At 38.6% G+C, this 18,457-nt stretch overlaps 1 protein-coding gene across 3 annotated transcripts in view; it reads left to right on the top strand.

Annotated features, from left to right (window-relative positions):
• The window catches only part of CPN1 (carboxypeptidase N subunit 1), a 472,336-nt gene extending 454,570 nt beyond the window's left edge, over positions 1-17,766 (top strand). For all 3 annotated transcript variants that reach the window (XM_069067219.1, XM_069067217.1, XM_069067218.1), the window contains 5 exons: positions 4,144-4,255; positions 7,327-7,466; positions 8,481-8,580; positions 15,316-15,434; positions 17,447-17,766. In XM_069067219.1, coding sequence (XP_068923320.1) covers positions 4,144-4,255; positions 7,327-7,466; positions 8,481-8,580; positions 15,316-15,434; positions 17,447-17,587 — 612 coding nt within the window. In that variant the 3' untranslated portion in view covers positions 17,588-17,766. The remainder of the gene's footprint in view (positions 1-4,143; positions 4,256-7,326; positions 7,467-8,480; positions 8,581-15,315; positions 15,435-17,446) is intronic.
• Positions 17,767-18,457: the final 691 nt, after the last annotated feature.

Below are 18,457 nucleotides of genomic sequence, written 5' to 3'. Positions count from 1 at the left end.
ATATACTAAAGGCAGAATTGTAATGAATAATTTTTGTGCCTGCAGCAAATTCACTGAAGGTTATGAACAGTGGTAGCATACAGAATGGTTTGACCATGGATACAGTTATACCAGGGGAGTAGGTGGCACATCCCCCAGAGAAGAAGATTGGTTTCCGTTGTTTTATGGTAGTTCTCCATCCAACTAGGGAATTAGGAAGCCAAGATCCTAGTCCAGCTTCTGCCATGAATTTGGATGAGTGACTTAACCTTTCCAGGCTTCCGTTCTTTCCTTTGTAAAATGAGGGGGCCCCTTCCAGCTCTGGAATTCTGTGTTTCTAAATTAAGAAACCTCAAATCAGAATTATTTAGTACTTATTCCAAGATAGTTTATGCAGAACAAAAAGCCTTTTCTTTTTAAAAATTTATTTAATTTTCAACATTCACTTTTATAAGATTTTGAGTTCTAATTTTTTTTCCCTCCCTCCCCTTTCCCCTACCCAAGACAGCATGAAATCTGACGTAGGCTATACATGTCCAATTATATTAAACGTATTTCCACATTAGTCATGTTATGAAAGAAGAATCAGAACAACAGGGGAAAAACCTTGAGAAAGAAAAACCAACAAAGAGAAAATAGTATGCTTCAATCTACATTCAGATTCCATAGTTCTTTCTCTGGATGTGGATGGAATTTTCCATCATGAATATTTTGGAATTGTCTTAGATCACTGTATTGCTGAGAAAATCTCAGTCTATCATAGTCGGTCATTGCACAATGTTGCTGTTACAAAAGCCTTTTCTAATATAATACTTTTCTGCCATGTCCTAGGGAAAGCAGCAGATCTCCACGAATCTCAGATGAGTTTACATAAGTTAGTTTAGCACAGAGTGAGGTTTGGTCTGGTCCCTGTATCTGGAAGGTCTCACATTGAGAAGTGTAGCATCAGCAATTTGGCAGGAAGAAGGAGGAAGCTTATCTCTGGGCAGCTGAGAGTTATTCCTTCAGCCTCACTCCTACACAAAACCTTCTGGCTGTTAAAAGACCTGGATTGGCTGAAGTCAATCAAGTCTCTTTAAAGGGCAAGGCTCTTCCTCAACCAATAAGTCTTTAGTGTCTATATCCAAGATGGCATTCTCTAGTCCAGTTTGGGTACTTCTAGGCTGTCTGTATTCCTCAGGGAAATAGGTGAGTCATCTTCCAGGTCAGGGATGGACCTGTGCTTATAAGTGTCAAGCCATTTTTTTCTGATTCACTGACCCACCCTCTCCTTTGCTTGGGTGGGAGTTCAGGCCACTGGGATTCTGAAACTTTGGGGATTTCCCACAATTCCCAATAAGCCAATTCCAGCAAGTTTTTATTAAGCTCCTACTGTGTACAGAGCGGGCATCTGTGTGGTGAAGTAGACCACCAGGTTTGGAGTCAGGAAGAACTGAGTTCAAATTTAGCCTAGACACTTAGCTGTGTGACTCTGGGCAAGTCACTTAACCCCTGTTTGCAAGTTACTTAACCCCTCTTTGCCTTAGTTCTTCATCTATAAAATGGGGACACTGGAGAATGAAACAGCAAATCACTCCAGTATCTTTGCCAAGAAAACCCTCTCCAGTCCAATTTTTATGTTCTTGCCATATTAATGTTTCTTGCACTTAGAACTAATTATATTGCACCTTTAATGACTCCTTACCACTTCATGAGCAAACTTAAATTTCCTCTGCCTGGCATTCAAGACTTCTACAATATGAAAAGCTACCCCTTCAGAAATGGAAAAAGTCAAAGATAAACAAAAGATACTAAGTGAAGATTGATAGTGCATGTAGACATGATGGAGTCAGAAGGAAGGATGGATGGAGGCAGAGGGGTCATGAGCTTTGATGAGGACATGCGGAGTTTTAGATTTGAGTAGGACATCTATGTGGACATGTCCTGAAGGCAGTTGAAGATACAGGTCTGGAGCTACAAAGACGTAGGTGAGTGTAGACGTCATGACTGAAGTTATGAAAATGAGTTGACATTGCCAAAGGGAGAGATGGGGAGAGAATGGAGAGCCAAAGGTAATAGCAATAGCTTTATTGAAAGGTCAGGGTGAAAGTTAGGATTTGGTGAAGATGACAGAGAAAAACCATGAGAGAGTGATGTCTCTGAAGCTAAGATTAAAAGTATGAGTGGGTGACCAACAGTGTGGAAAGCTTCAGAAAGCAATAGAATTTAACTTGTCTTTTTATCCAAAGTGCTTAGCACAAAGAAGGTTCTTAATAAATAAATAAATACTCTTGGGTTGAGGGTGAGGAAAAGATGCTCCAGTGGTAGAGTAGAAAATACTCAGTCTGGTGTCAGAAGATCAGGCGAACCTTGCAGTTCTGTCATTTTTTAGCTGTATGACCCTGGGCAAGTACTTTAACCACTCTGGCCCAGTTTCCTCCTCTGTAAAATAAAAGGGTTGAACTAAATCATCTTGAGGGTCCTTTAACCTCTAAACATTATGCTCCTGTGGATTTCAAGGGGTTCCGGGAGAGAGTGGGTAGTAGAGAAGTGGAAGCATCGGTATAGACAAATTTTTCAAGAAGTTTTGCAATGAAGGAGAAAGGAGATGGGCTGAGAGAACTGGAAAGATCTGGGGATTTTGATAGGCAGATGGGAAACCTACAGGCTCACATTCAACATGAAAAGAGTTCATTTAACTATCTTATGAAACTCTGCTATTTATAAGGCACTTTTCTGCTAAATCACAGCACCTAGCACAATGATGACATGTAAATCATAGGCACTGAGTAAGTGTTAATTGAGTAGATGAAGTACAAGACCATTAGTAACATCTTGTGTCCACCATCTGTGGATACAACAGTGCATTTTAAACTTATACAGAAGTTAGGGAGTTAAGGTTTATTGAGGGGATGATTAAATCTCCAAAAATCCCTTGGAATGTCCCTGTATTATGAAGAACAGATAAAAACAACAGGCACATTCCTTCTCCTTCTCTCTCTCCTTTGTTCTAGTAACTTTAATCTTCCTGAATAAACTATTCTTTTCACCTTTGGTGGACTCTGTAACTCCTACCTCTAAAGACAATCCCACTGGGAACCATTTTCTTCCTTTTTGTGTCCTCTCTCTCTCTCTCTCTCTCTCTCTCTCTCTCTCTTTTTCTCACCCCCCCCTCCCCATTCTCTCTCTTTTAAAAAAAGGTTTAGTATTATTAGACTCAGTCACTGGGACCCTGGCAAGTTACAAGGTTGATGTTGAGAAAAATGAAAATGGGCCTATGAAAAGTAATCAATGGGTCAAAGAATTTCTTGACCAAAAAAGTGAAGGTGAGTCACCTTGTTATCCACATGCAAATTTCAGTTATTGTTATTTTTATGCTGTTGCTTTAAAAAGTCTGCTATTTGTTTTGCCCATGTATGTCAGTGCTATCTATGATGCAGCATAAATACTATTATATTCTCACAACTGACCATCCAAGTACATGGGATAACATCGTAAAAGTACTATAGAATGGAGATAGGAATGGACTTGGAGGAAGGAAGTCTTCAGTTCAGATCCCTCCTGATAGTCATTAGCTGTGTGACCCTAGTCATTTAACTTTTCTTAACCTCAGTTTCCTCAACTATAAAATGGAGTTAATAATAATTCCTGTAGTGCCTACACAAGGTTATGTTATTGTGAGGCTCAAATGAGAAGTCTATTTAAAGCATTTTGAGAACATGAATGTGTTGTATGTTAAAACACGGTGTCCAAAAAAAGTTATTGTTAGGCTTTTTCAAAAGCCTGGTTCCAGGGTCTGCCTACATATGAGTAGTAACATCTATTGAAAACATGAATATTATAATCTCCTCCTAAATTCAGTGCCAAAGTAAATAACGATTGAGAGAGCTGAAAGGAGCATTACAGCCCACCTAGTCTAAATTCTTCCTCCTAACAGAAGAGTAAACTGTAACCCAGAGAAGAGATTTCCTCTAGTTTACAAAGTGGGGCTAATGGCAAAGTCAATTCTAGAACCCAGAGTTCTTTATTTCTCCACCCACATTGTTCCCACTATTTTGTTTTAACCCTGCTGATTAACACAGCTAATTGAGTGACTTTTGGCTTCACCCCCAATTCTAGGTGTGAACATTCCCACATAAATTTGGTATATTCTGGGTCATGTTTCCTACCGTGCTTTCCCCTCAGCTGGCCAAAGGCTATTCCTATGCACATGGATGGATGCACCTGGGCTGGAACTGTGGCGATTACTTTCCTGATGGCATCACCAATGGGGCTTCCTGGTATTCTGTCAGCAAGGGTAAGGGGATTTCAAGGAAGAGCTGGAAGAGGAAACAGCGACTCCATTATCCTGACAAACAGGCATCATTATTCACAGCGAGGGAAGGCAAAAGAATGCAACAGATGTTAGGCCTGGAGACTTGGAAAGAAAGTCTTGGGGGTGGGGGATGGTAAGAGAGTCACTTGCTAGCACACCCCTGCTCGATCTCCACTTTTGATGAGGCCTGAGTTAATGGCTAGGATAACGTTATCTTTGTGGAAAGGGGTGAAGGGAGAAGACAGGGAGTTTAAGGATACACCATATTTAGTTGTCTTCTTGTGACTAATAGCATGTTTCCACTCAATAGACTTTCTCAGGACTTCTATGCTTTAAAAAATATTTAATTTTTGTAAATGTAAATGACTATGTTATTACTAAAAGACTTTGAAAGAAATAACAGTTCTAAGTGAGGAGTTATTAATGCCTAAAGATACCATCATAAAATAAGAATTATAAATGTTAATTTTACACTATTTGAAAAAGAATTTCAATATAACCTTTTAAGAAAAGCATTAGAAGTAGTGCAAAATAGGTCACATTCAGGGACCCTGTACCATAGAATTATTATTATTAGTTTTTTGGAGGGGGGAGGGCAGGGCAATTGGGGTTAAGTGACTTGCCCAAGGTCACATGGCTAGTAAGTGTTAAGTGTCTGAGGCCAGATTTGAACTCAGGTCCCCCTGACTTCAGGGCTGGTGCTCTATTCACTGTGCCACCTAACTGTCCTGTATCATAGAATTCTTTAAGCTCCTCCGAAATAGATTATTTAGAAACTTTAAGGACAATTTATACTTAGCAGAATCAAAATTAAGAAAGAATGACTGGCTTTTCTCCAGGACGCTAAAATTTATGGACTACATCCTGAGTGAATTCTTCCAAGCACATTCCATGCACATCCTCCATCCTTATCCCAGGTATAAAAATGTCTAGTTATGGCTCTGGCCTGGTACTCAGGAAGTCTAGAACATCTAAACATTTAGGGATCTAAGAAGTGATGAATACCTATTAAGTGAAATGAGTATTTTAGGATAAGAGATTTAGGGCTTGAAGGAACATGAGAGATTACTGAGTTCAACCCCTTCATTTTACAGATAGGAAACTGAGGTCCACGGACCTTATGTGACTCTCACAGGGTCACATTGCTAGTAAGTATCTGAGGCAGATTTGAACCCTGGAGCCATCCTGACCCCAAGTCCAACATGATCCATACTATACCACACTAGAGTGGAGATGACAGACAAAATCAACCTTGCTATTTTTGGAAATCCAGCAGATATAATCTCACCTCTACAAGTACATCTTCTTAAAAAGATAAATTGAGGGGGTGGCTAGGTGGTGCAGTGAATAGAGCACCGGCCCTGGAGTCAGGAGGACTTGAGTTCAAATTTGACCTCAGACACTTAACACAAAACTAACCATGTGACCTTGGGCATAAGTCACTTAACCCCATTTGCCCTACCTTCACCCCTCCAAAAAGCAAAAAAGAAACATCTAAAAGAAAAAAAGATAAATTGAAAGAGTGGTGTATGTTGCTCATTTGAGGTGTTGCTATTGTCGCCCTAATTTCTAATAAGAGATAGAGCTGTGATTTCTAGCAATGTAGATTACCTTTTCCATATAATGCATCTGTGATTTAAATTCTTGGTGAGTTGCTTGAAATACTGAGACATTAAATGACTTATCTATGGGTCCCCCAGCTAGAAAGTGTCAGAAGTGGGATAGTTTAGCTTGTTGGGTCATTGATATAGAGTATGAAGAGACCTTAAAGTCTGTTTAGTCCGATTCCTGCATTTTACATACCAGGAAATTGAGGCCCAGGTTGTCCTAACCACTGCCCCGTCCCTATCTACTGTGCCAGGTCACTTCCACAGTCATAAAATTAAATTGAAAATGTATAAAAATAAATTTGCTGCTTTTAAAATGTATATTTTTTCCTTTTGATAGTAAACCTATGTCTATACCTAGTATGAAAATTTTAATTTTAGAATTTTATCCAGCAAGGAAGATAGCATGATACAGTAGGGCATCAAAATGATGAACAAGAGAACCAGATTCTAATCTCTGTTCTGCTGAACTCCATTTTGTCACTTTCTCTTCTTGGGGCTCAGGTCCCTATTCTTTAAAATGAAGGGGTTAGATAAGATTGTATCTAAAGCATTTTCTAGTTATAAGATTCAATGAACAAGAATATATATTTTTTTATAGAAAGAAATCATTCTATCTATCATGATTCCCAATAATATTTAGAAATCTTTTATCTAACATGATTCCCAATAATGTCGGCCTCTGTGACCATGTTATAGGTCTTTATTGAAACTTAATTCATCAAAAATCATCTCTGAAAGCCAGTTTGCTGTGGTTGGTCTCCCCCATTCCCTATCACCACATTTGGTTGACCATTCTATCCCAAAGCTAACCTGTTCCACTAGAAGTAGGATGCATATGATAACCTTAGTTCTAAGCAGGGGTTTGCTAGAGCCAGATCTTCCTGGCTACCAATTGTTAAATTTTCAGTATGAGCATTTATACCACATAAATTTGCAAACACTATAAATCCCAACTTGATTTATTGTGTTGTTGATTGTCAAGACTTAAGAAAGTGGTGGAGAAAATAGAAATAATGCAGATTAAACTTAAAAACATATCATGAGCACTTCCCCGCCAACAAACCCCACTCCCCCACTCTGGTCCCAAAAACCAATTATTCAATATTAACCAGTACACTTCTGGTTCTAAGTCACTGGCATTAAAAAGGTTTGGCAAATGAAGAGGAAAAGTAAATTTTAAGTCAGTGAAATGGAGAAGAAATATTAGGTATTTCCTGATGGTGGGAGTTGCTTTAAAAGGATAGAGGGGTGGACATTGGAAATTTATGGGGAAAAGACTTTTATGAGGAAAAAAGAATTTATTTTTATTTTTTTGAGGAAAAAAGAATTTAGAGGCCAAGAGGGAGAAGAGAAAGTATTAGGGGGTAGAAGAATTTCAGTTGAGGACAGGTAAGATACAGTGTTCAGGTGAACAAATCTACTACTGCCCCCTTTCTTTCATAGGAATGCAAGACTTCAATTACCTCCATACCAACTGCTTTGATATCACTCTGGAATTGAGTTGCAATAAGTTTCCACGCCAGGAGGAGCTGCAAAGGGAGTGGCTTGGCAACCGAGAGGCACTGATTGGTTTCCTGGAAGAGGTAGAGTAAAAGTATTTCTGGGGAGTCTCAGTTTTTAATTTCTTTTTTTTTTTTAAAGCAATTGGGGTTAAGTAACTTGCTCAAGGTTACACGGCCAGTTATTTCTGGGTGTGGTGCTAAGTGTTTGAGCCTGGATTCGATCCCAGGTCATCCCGACTCTGGGGCTGGTGCTCTTACTCACTGCGCTACCTGGCCTCCCTCAATTTTTAATTTCTATATTCATACCACAAAAAGGAGAGATTTCTTAGTAGTAAATGAGGATTTTTTTGGAGCACCAAAACACTGCTCAAATTGCTCTGACAACCTGTGAAAATCCCTCTATGTATTTCTTATAGTATATAAGATGTTTCCAATGTGATGTCCTTAGCCCTTAGTTCTTTCCCTTACTTCTTCCCAAGTGCCCCATTGAGGTTAATTAATTTATTCACCATGTTTTTTCTACTGTGTACACAACAAAATTTTCCTCCCAGTTTTATGACTTTGGAGGTGCCTCTCCCTTTTATTCACACATATTTATCCCCATCCCTACCCACTACCAAATCCCATATCTGACAATCAAGTCCTAATAATTCCTTTGTGAAACTGATTTGATCTATGCTTTCTTCTTCATTCCCACAGCTACAGCCCACATTTTTTTCTCCAGTATCCTTATTTATAATTCTACACCCAGCAAGCAACAAGGCATCGTTTTCTTTCTTAGGAATCCTTTAAATATCACTCTTTTTTTTCTTCCTCATCATCTCCAAAATATTTTAAGTACCTAATTGCATGTGATGTTTCTAAGTACTCTGCAGACACATTTGGATGGCTTTGGAAGCAGATAGAGAGGTAAAATATCAGAGGAAAGGGGCATAACTAAACCTTTGGTTGATGGAATGAATAAAACAGAGAATTTAGCTCATTATGGAAGAGCTCTCTGTCTGTCCTTTTCTTAACTTCCCAGTTAGACCCAAAGTAGGCATCCCTTAAATGAATGCACAGCAGCTCTTATCCCACTGTGACTTCTTTTGGCAGGTTCACCATGGCATCAAGGGAATGATACTGGATGAAAATAACAATGGCATCGCAGGAGCAGTAATTTCTATTAATGGGATTGCTCATGATGTCACTTCAGGTACGAAAATGTTACTCATTGTGTCAGCACTCTCCAATCCTCCCACGCCCATTATGAGTACAAGTCAGCAAGGCTGACAGTAAATTGAAAAGCCAAATCAGGTAACTGTAATTTTTCCTTAAGAAAACAAACAGGGGCGGCTAGACGGCACAGTGAGTAAAGCACCAGTCCCGGAGTGAAGAGGACCCAAGTTCGGTTCCAGCCTCAGACGCTTAACACCCACACAAAAAAACTAGTAGTTGTAACCTTGGGCAAGTTACTTAACCCCAATTGTCCTCCAAAAAAAAGGCAAAAAAAAAAAAACAGACAGACAAACCACACACACATTGCTGCTAAGGTAAGTGAATCCTGCCTGGAGAGGCAAGTGTTAGAAAAGCAGCAATTCCATGCTATGGGAGTTTGGAGCTCTTCTATACAATAATGTTTTAATTTACATTATAGTTACTTTTCTATATGGTCAATTTCACCTACTAGATTTTATGGTCCTCAAGGACAAGGAAAACATAAAGCAAAGTGATATATCCTCTCACCAAAGGTGTTTGACACCATCATGGAGGAGGTCCAGCCCAGAATACCAATCAATAGATTCTCTATAGATGATGAAGTCCTTCAGATGTTCCATTTGCATCAAGATAGGCAATGAATGAATGAAAAAGCATTTATTAAGCACCTACTAATTGTGCTAGGTACTGGGAATACAAATACAAAAGATATTCCCTGCCTTCAAGAAGCTTTTATTCAAATAAGGGAATATAACACATAAGGAATGGTGTACATGGAAATAGTTTTTAGTCTGCAAAGTCACAGGGATTGTCAATGAAGTCATAGGGCATTGGATTCAGTAGTGGTGATAGTATTCTTAGTTACTCTTATCAGAGAAAGAGAAGTCAAGGGCAGGGAGAGGATGGGGAAGGTGCCAGATTGGTGGAAGGGCAGATGGTAAGATGCCTGGCCTGGGTAGTCCCCTGTTCCCTGGCAGATGACTGAATGGTATGGGAAGTGTGCTCTGGGACTGGCTAGGTATGGTGGATTAAGTGATTATTATTATCACCTACTAGCTAGCATTTACACACTGCTTTAATGTTTGCAAAGAACTTTGCATATGTTTATCAATTTAGTCCTCAAAGCAGTCCTGTGAGGCTGGTGTTATTTTAAATCTTCATTTTATAGATGAGGAAACTGAGGCTTCTAGGAGTTAAGTGACTTGCCCATGGTCATAGTTATTAAATGCTTGAAGCCAAATTTGAATTCAGGTCTTCCTGACTCCAAATCCAGTGCTTGATATACTTTGCTACCTGGTTGCCTTAGAGTTTTCATTCACTTAACCACAAGTCAGGACAGCTCAGTGCCAGGACAAGTCTCAAAGATGAAAGGGCTAACTCCCCAAAGGAATAAAGACATGGTCTTTGGAGGTCTGGTTTGGAGGGTTGATGTTCCAGGTGATGAGAAGATAGACAAGGGCATGGCAAGATGCTCAGACAGGCTCTGGTTTTCTGGTGGATAATTAGATGATAAGTGAACATTGTAGAGCCTCCTAAATGAGGTCCACCATCACTCAAGAGGCCACCAAAGCTAGCCATAAAGGATTAAAACCAAAGGGATAATGAATGTCTATACCATGGTAAATGAATGTCCAGACCACTGGATGTACAGAGCTGAGCCAATAGCTCAGTACACATATATTGCTTGGATACTACAGATAGACTATGAGTTTAGAAAATGGTGGGATGGATTGTCTTTTAATGGTCTCAAACGTCTCCCTGAAACAATATCATTATGTTTCTGATGCTTTGTGGATGTAACATGAAACAGCATTGTTTCTGAAGAATTTATGCTGTGGATTACCCAGAGGTCAACGGAGAGGCCCAAGTTGGACATAGGTGGGCAAAGTAACTTATGACTAAAGAAGAATTATGCACAAGAAGTGGCATGAGGGTTATCAGACAAGACATTCATGACTAGAAAAGGAAGTGGGTCAGGAAGAGTAAGGAATAACCATTGAATAACTTACATACTCAATGAATATCCTTGTAATGTCAAGAGATACAGAGGAAGATATCATATTGGTTATTCTCATGAGAAGGAACTATGGGAAGACGTAGACACATAGACAAGAGTGAACACAATCTTCATAGTATCTATCACCCAGGTCGATAAGATCACAGCTCCATTAAAGTAAAAATAAAAAAGCACCATGTTTTGCACATAGTAGGTGGTTAGTAAAATGCTAAATTAGTCTGAATGTTGATTATAAGAAATAAGCAACTTTTCTATCATCAAGTATTCAAAATCCTGTGAACATAAAAATTCTTTTTTAACAATAATTTCTGGATTGTAAGTATTGGAATCTTAAATATTGAAGTAAAGATGTAACAAAGAAGAATTTTTGCACCTGAGGTAAATACTAAAAACCATGGCCATGATATAGTATGGTATAGAGCATACCCTTAGTTGGGAGAGAGTGTAAAAGAACACTGTGGGAAGGAGCTCATCCCAGCTTGCCACTTGACACCTTCCCATTTTAACTAATTATTGCTGCTAAATTAGGTTCTAAATTCAGTTGTTTCTATATGGTTGAAGGACTGAAAGTGCTAATTGGCACCCTCTAATTCAGCACCCAGGTTAAAGTCGCAGTCACCTCACTCTAATTATGATGTATTAAAGAGGCAAGAAGATTAGTTAAATGAGTTTGTTCATGCCCCACAGTGAAATATTTGGTCAGCAAGACAGACAATTAGAGATAGCACAGAGAAAAGCATAATTATAGGGGAGGCAGCTGGGCATAGTGAAAAGAAGGCTAGATTTGGAATCAGAAGGGGTGAGTTCACATTTTAGCTCTGAAACTTACAACTTGCATGAACTTTCCTTAAGGAAGCTATTATCTATAAAATGAAGAGTTTCATTAGATCAAAGGTTCTTGAGCTTTCTATGTCATGGAGCCCTTTGGTGCAATGTGGTGAAGCCTGTGACCCCTTCTCAGAATAGTTTTTTAAGTGCACAAAATAAAATACACATGATTATCAAGGAAATCAATTAAAATACAGCTATTAAAATATTAAAACAAACAAACAAATTCAGGGACCCAGGTTAAGATCTCATGAACTAGGTAATCCCTAACATCTCTTATAGCACTTTTTTTTTTACATTTACATGTTTACATTTTTTTACATTATTTACATAATTACTTGCTAATGGTCTAGAATGCCCTAGCTAACCGCTTCAAGCTAGAGTGCAAAGTATTGTTGTGATACATGGACCTATATTGTTTGTGGGTAAGAAGCAAAAAAGGAAAGACAAATAGAAGAACAAAATAACTCATTCAGAGGGTATTTCATATGAACCAAGAGAAAAATAAAATGTAGGGGGAAAAAATGTTGAGATGGGAAAGGGTCTTGGTAATCTCAGAAGAAAACTATATTTCACAAAGATGGGGAAAGGGTCAAGCTCTAGGAAAACAAACTTAATAATATTAAACTGTATGAATAACAAAGCAGAGCACTCAGCAAATGCTTGTTGACTTGATAATAAAACAGGATAGTTTATTTTTTTCAAACAAAATAAAAACTATTTAGGAAAAAACTAGAAAAATTAAATAATAGTAATATCTAGCATTCATACAACATTAAGGTTTGCAAAGCATTTTACAAGCATTATCTCATTTGATCCTTAAAACACCCTGTACAGCAGATGCTATTATTATCTCCATTTTATAGATAAAGAATTAAGACTTGGGGCAGCTAAGCGGTGCAGTGACTAGGTGGCACAGTGAATAGAACACCAGCCCTGGAGTCCGGACAACCTGAGTTCAAATGCAGCCTTAGATACTTGACAAAATGACATAAGTCATTTAACCCCAATTGCCCTGCCTTCCCCTCTCCAACCTCCCCCCCCCCAAAAAAAAATAAAATAAAGAAATAAGACTGATAGAGGTTAAGTGATCTGTGAAGGGTCATACAGATAAATCAGTGAAGTAGGATTTGAACTTGGGTCTTCCTGCTTCCAAATCCAATTATAATCATAATGTTAAATTGATGCAAATGTATGGAATGTCTCTAATTTTATAGAGTTATATATGGAATGAATTTTTAAAAACAGAACTCAATAATATATTGTCGATGAGAAACACATGTAATGCAAAATGACAAGTATGTTTCAACTGAAAAGCCAGTGTGGTTTCTAGCTTGAGAAAATCTGATAAAGTCATAATGACATCCGATGGCATTTAGCCCAAAACTAAAAGAATAAAAAGAAAGAAATACGGAAATTGAAAGTATGCTAAAATATTCAACCAATAATGAAATTATCAACTTAAAATGTAAATGCACTAAATAACATTCCTATTACACCAATGTACTTGTGACCACATTGAGTTGTGGTTACTTTCTTCCAGTGGCACAGACTTCAACCTTTGCAAGCTTGTTCATGCTGCAAATCTTGTCCATATCCTACCATAAATATTCTACAGGGGATCCATCCAACACATTAGGGACCCTCGTCAAGTTCTCTGGCTTTCTTCAAGACTCAATTCAAGTCATACCTCTTCCAGGAAGTCTTTCCTAGTTCCTAGGGCCTTCTAAGATGACCTACCTTCTCTTTATTTCTGTCTCTCTCCATATATATATATATATATATATATATATATATATACACATACATATAAAATAGAGAGAGATGTAGATATATAGATATCTATCTATAGAATCTTATATGAACCTAGTTATCTACATATTAATCTTTGCTCTTACTACATGACCAGTTCATCTTTTTTTTTTGCTCAAGCTTTTCTTTCATGATAAAATAATACATAAAAATTCACAAAAGTTCACATTTCAGAATTTCTGTTGTTGGTCAGTTCTACATAAGGTTTCCCTACTTCATCCTCCCCAAGAGACGTCAATATATAAGGTGCAATGAGCTTGGTGACCGTCTGTTTACTTTGGATCATAATGAGACTTCAAAGAGGGATGACCTTACACCTCTCATGTGTCAGGGTGGAGCCAAGGAAAGTACTACTTACTTGGTCACTGATAGGTCTAATTGGGCTATTTATTAGTAAAAGGATACAGTGAAGGAATACATGCTATGTGAGCTACATGGTCATCTGGAGTCCCAGAATCTTTAACTGGCATACATATGGGATACATTCTTTCTATCAATGCAGATTATTGCTTTCAATTGTGTTTGACTCTTCATGACCCCATTTGAGGTTTTCTTGGCAGAGATACTGGAGTGGTTTGCCATTTCCTTATACAGTTCATGTTGCAAATGAAGAAATTAACTCTGTTGGTTAAGTGACTTGCCCCGGGTCCCATAGCCAGTAAGTGTCTGAAGCTGGTTTTTAGTTCAGGTCCTCTTTACTCTAGGCCTAGTGTTATTTACATTGAGCTATCTAGCTACCCTCCAGTGCAGTTTAGCAACTGCTCAACAATTTATAATTTTAGAGATAATCTAGGGTTAGGCTAACCCCAGCTGAATGCAGGGATTCTTTCTAAAGAATTCCTAATAATCCTTTGCCTCCGCTTGAATATTTTTTGTTTTTTTTTTTTAAATTATTTTTATTTTTTCCCAATCACATGTAAGACAATTTTTAATATTCATTTTAAAAATTCTGAGTTCCCAAATCTCTCCTTCCTCGTTTCCCTTATTGAGAAGGCAAGCAATTTAATATAGGTTATACATGTGTAGTCATGTAAAACATATTTCCATATTAGTCATCCTATAAAAGAAAACATAAACCAAAAAAACCCTCCAAAAAACCCCAAGAAAAATAATCTGCTTAGGTATTTTGTCAGTCACTTGGTCAACAAGAATTTATGAGGTACCTACTATGTGCCAACCACTGAGGCTAAAAAGGAAAGCAAAGGATAGTCCTTGCTTTCAAGGAACCGCCAATCTAATGACAGATACAACTTCTGGATGCCTATATACAAACAAAATACAGAAAGGATAAATTGAAGATAATAAACAGAGGGAAGGCATTTGTGTTAAGGTGGGGTTAGGAAAGGCTTATTGCCAAGATGTGATTTTAGCTAGAACCTGAAGGATGTCAGAAAGGGAAAGAGGGAGATAAGGATGGAGAGAATTCCAGACATGAGGGGAAAAGTCAGTAAAAATGCCTCGAGAGTCAGGAGATGGAGAATCTTGTGAGAGGGACAAGGGAGAGAATGTCAGTTTCACTGGATCCAGAGTATGTGGAGATGAGTAAGATGGAAGGAGCCTGGAAAGTCAGGAAGGGGTCAGGTTATGAAGGGTTCTCAATGACAAACAGAGGACTTAATAATTGATCCTGAAGGAAATCAGGAGACACTAGAATCAGCACTCCTCTTAAAAAGAAGTGCCAAAAGGAATAGCAAGTTGTATGTAATAGTTTCATGTGCCATTACTCTTTTTTAATTATACTGTGTTGTGGAAATGCTTTTCTATTAATTAAAAATAAACAAAAATGAAAAGAGACAGATGCCCAGAATGGAACGTCTTGTTTTAGATGTTTGACCAATGCAGAGTGTAGTGGAATTGATATTTATCTCCAAGATTGTTGCCTTCTTTTAATGCCCTTAATTTGCTTTAGTGTTGTGATAGCTATGTCACCCTGCTACATCTTGTGGTCAACTAAGGCCTTCAGGTTGTTTTTGTTTTTTATTTTTTTTCTTGCTTTGTGTTTATGTTTGTGTCATTGGGTCACAGTATAAGCAAGTTTCTAGTTTATAGGCTGAATCTTCCCCTTATGGTTTTTAGGTAAGCAGGGTGATTACTTCCGGCTGCTACTACCAGGTACTTACGTTGTCACTGCCACAGCACCTGGGTACGAATTAGAGACAACAACTGTGACGGTTGGACCTGCAGAGCCAAAGCAGGTGAGTTGAGCCGATGTTTTGCATCATTTTTCTCGTTGATGTAGGAAGCTTTAATGCTTCTAGTTCAGTTCATGGCCCTAATTTTTGCCTACTTCTTTTCCTCTTTCTACCTTACATCTTCATATCCCATTTTTCTTCTGTACCTCCTCCAAACTATCCCTTCCTTGCTTCTTTTCCCCTTTCTGACTATGGAAGGGAACACAAGTCCAGATCTAAATGGCATCTTTCCCTAAGTCCATTTTGGCTTTGATATGAACTATGTGTCTTTTGGCAAATCACCACCTTTCACTGCAAGGAGGGATAAAATTCCCACTGCATATTTTATAGGGGTGTTATAAGGAAAGCATTGTATAAAATAAAGTGCTATGCACAACCTATATCAGATGGTTTGCCATCTTAGGGGGGAAAGCAGAAAAATTTGGAACTCAAAAGTCCTTAAAAAATGAATATTGAAAACTATTTTAAAAAATAAAATACCATTTACCAAAAAAATATTAAAAATCAAATAAAATGCTATAGAAATGTTAGTTGTTATCTTTGTATCATCCTATATGGTCCTTAAAATTACTATCACCTGAAAAAAATAAATAAAAATTTAAAAAAAAAGATTACTATCACCTGTATGCCAGTTTCACTTTCTGACTTCCTCAAAGAAATCCACCAGGTGGCTCCACTAGCATTCCTTTCCTGGCACTGTGTGTCCCTGGGTCAGACCTGCTGTCCACACAAGCGAGGTTACATTTGGCACTGAGCCCAGATGAATGCTCTGAATTTTGTAATCTAGTGAGTAAGAATTAGAGGAGATATAGCCATTCAAGGTTCAGTTTCAGCCACAGAATCATAGAAACAGAATTGAAAGGGACTTGAATTCATACAGTCCAACACCCCAATTCTATCCCTCTTCCATTATACAGATGAGGAACTGGGGGTGCGGCCCCATTTGTCCCACCTGCTCTGCAACCCACCCATCAAGTTTACAGTCTCCCTTCCAAAGTCTTCTTAGGTTCCCATTTGAAGTTCCTGATTTACCCCACCCCAAGATAGGCTTTCTCCCCAGACTCCACCCACCTTAGATTAGATTAGATTTTACCATCCCTTAGTCCAGGGTAAAGGTTAAGGGATTTTGTATTAAAGTCTTTGACTTCTGGACAATACTGAGCTCTTAATGTTTTTCAATTAGTAAATTATCTAGGTGGGATTAGAATTTTGACCTGGTCATCTCTTCCTCTTTTTCTTCTGTCCTTCCTTTCTTTCTTTCTTTCTCTTTTTTCTTCCTTTCTTCCTCCCTTCCTCTTCTCTTTCTTTCCTCATAAATTTTCTTCTTATAAAATTACCAAGGCCGGCCAGGTGGCTCAGCGAGTAAGAGCACCGGCTCCAGTGTCGGGATGACCTGGGGATCAAATCCTGGCGCAGATACTTAGCACTACACCCAGAAATAACTGGCTGTGTAACCTTGAGCAAGTTACTTAACCCCGATTGCTTTAAAAAAAAAAATTACCAAACTAATCTTCCACAATGTATAGTTCCTGAAAACAAGTAAATAAAATACTGAGAAATTAATCCTAAGAAGAAAATTTGATAGCAGTTTCCTCATCTATAAAATGTGGGTGTTGGACAAAATTGATAGGTGGGTAGACATATAAATGGGTAAATAGACAGATAAGCTCTGGAAGACGGGACAGAGGGACCTTTGGAGGAGATTTTGAAATTCAGGAGAGTACCCTTTGGCAATGTCTAAGCTTCCTTTTCCTCTCCTCTCATCTGCTGGGATGGTTATCTATTTTCTTCACTCCTAGATGGCAGCGTGAAATGTTCATTTAGCCTTGAAATCAGCTCTCCCCTTGAGGTAATAGTTCTTCTCATTCACCTGCCCCAAGACTGGCACCCTGAAGTGGGAGTGGGGGGAGGGCGACAAAGAATACAACCCTCCCTTAAGATTTCAGGGCTAGTTGGCACAATGTTGATGTAGAGGCTTTTCTGGCTGGTATACTTCTATTTTCTTTCTCTTCCAGGTTAACTTTCAGCTCAGGACAGACACCACTAAAGAATCCATTGAACAAAAAGCCCCTGTCAAAGCTCCCAGTGGCAAAAATCTCCTAAAGAAGATGGCATCCCGAGAGTCTGGCAAAGAGACACGGAAAGGGAAGCCCTGATGGTGCAGCAGGGCTCAGCTCACTCCTGCCTTAAAACCAGTCACCCAGACCAGGATGAGAAAAGCAGCCAAGAGGCACACTTGATGACAGCCTACTAAGTCTGATACTAAATAAGATGAAGCTCTCTATTTTGTTACCTGTGAGGTATTTAAATACAAAACCAATTCAGAAAAAAATAATGGGGCATTCTCAGTTTGTCATTTCTAAAATTGTTACAGATGTGGTCAGGACCTATTGAATTCTCATGGTGTCACAAGGATCTATCAGATAGATGGTTCAGATTCTTCAGAGCCTGGAGCTTTTGTCTGTCTAGGATATGTCCAGAAATGAAGTAAGCTCTACAAAGGGTTACAAACTGAGGGATGCGGCCAATGATCCTGGTATTTTAGTCATAGTGTAACTAAAATCAGCAGACTGGTTTTATTTCCCTTACCTGAGATTAACATTCTATGCTGAGAACAACAATGTTTCCACAGGACTCCAAGAGGTAGGAAATTCAATGTTCCCAGAGAACTAGTTGCACAAACCAGAATTTTTAAGCACCTGCTATTTGCAAAGTCCTGTGCTAGGACATGGGACTACAAAAGCAAAGATTGAAGAACAGTCCATGCCCCCCAAGAGCTTCTAGTCCAAACTGGAAGTTTGGATTCAGTCAAAGGACCACACTTGAGGACCCAGAGGGCCACCACATGTGGCCTCAAGGCTGCAGGTTCCCCACCTATGTCTAGTCTATTAATTTCAGAATATCCCCTTGTATCTTTATGCTCCAGGCCATTACAATCCAAATTTCTAGGAACTGATCAATGCAAAAAGAGGGTTGATTTCATGTCAGCTCATTCCGGAGTGATCAGTTTCTAAGGAACTTACACG

This window comes from Petaurus breviceps, unplaced genomic scaffold, assembly GCF_028583685.1.
Source record: "Petaurus breviceps papuanus isolate PSGF00001 unplaced genomic scaffold, PetGlider_PUasm1.0 90740, whole genome shotgun sequence".
In the NCBI taxonomy this organism is placed as follows: domain Eukaryota; kingdom Metazoa; phylum Chordata; class Mammalia; order Diprotodontia; family Petauridae; genus Petaurus; species Petaurus breviceps.
Note: the sequence above shows the minus strand (reverse complement) of the source record. Positions and strands in the feature narration are given on the sequence as shown.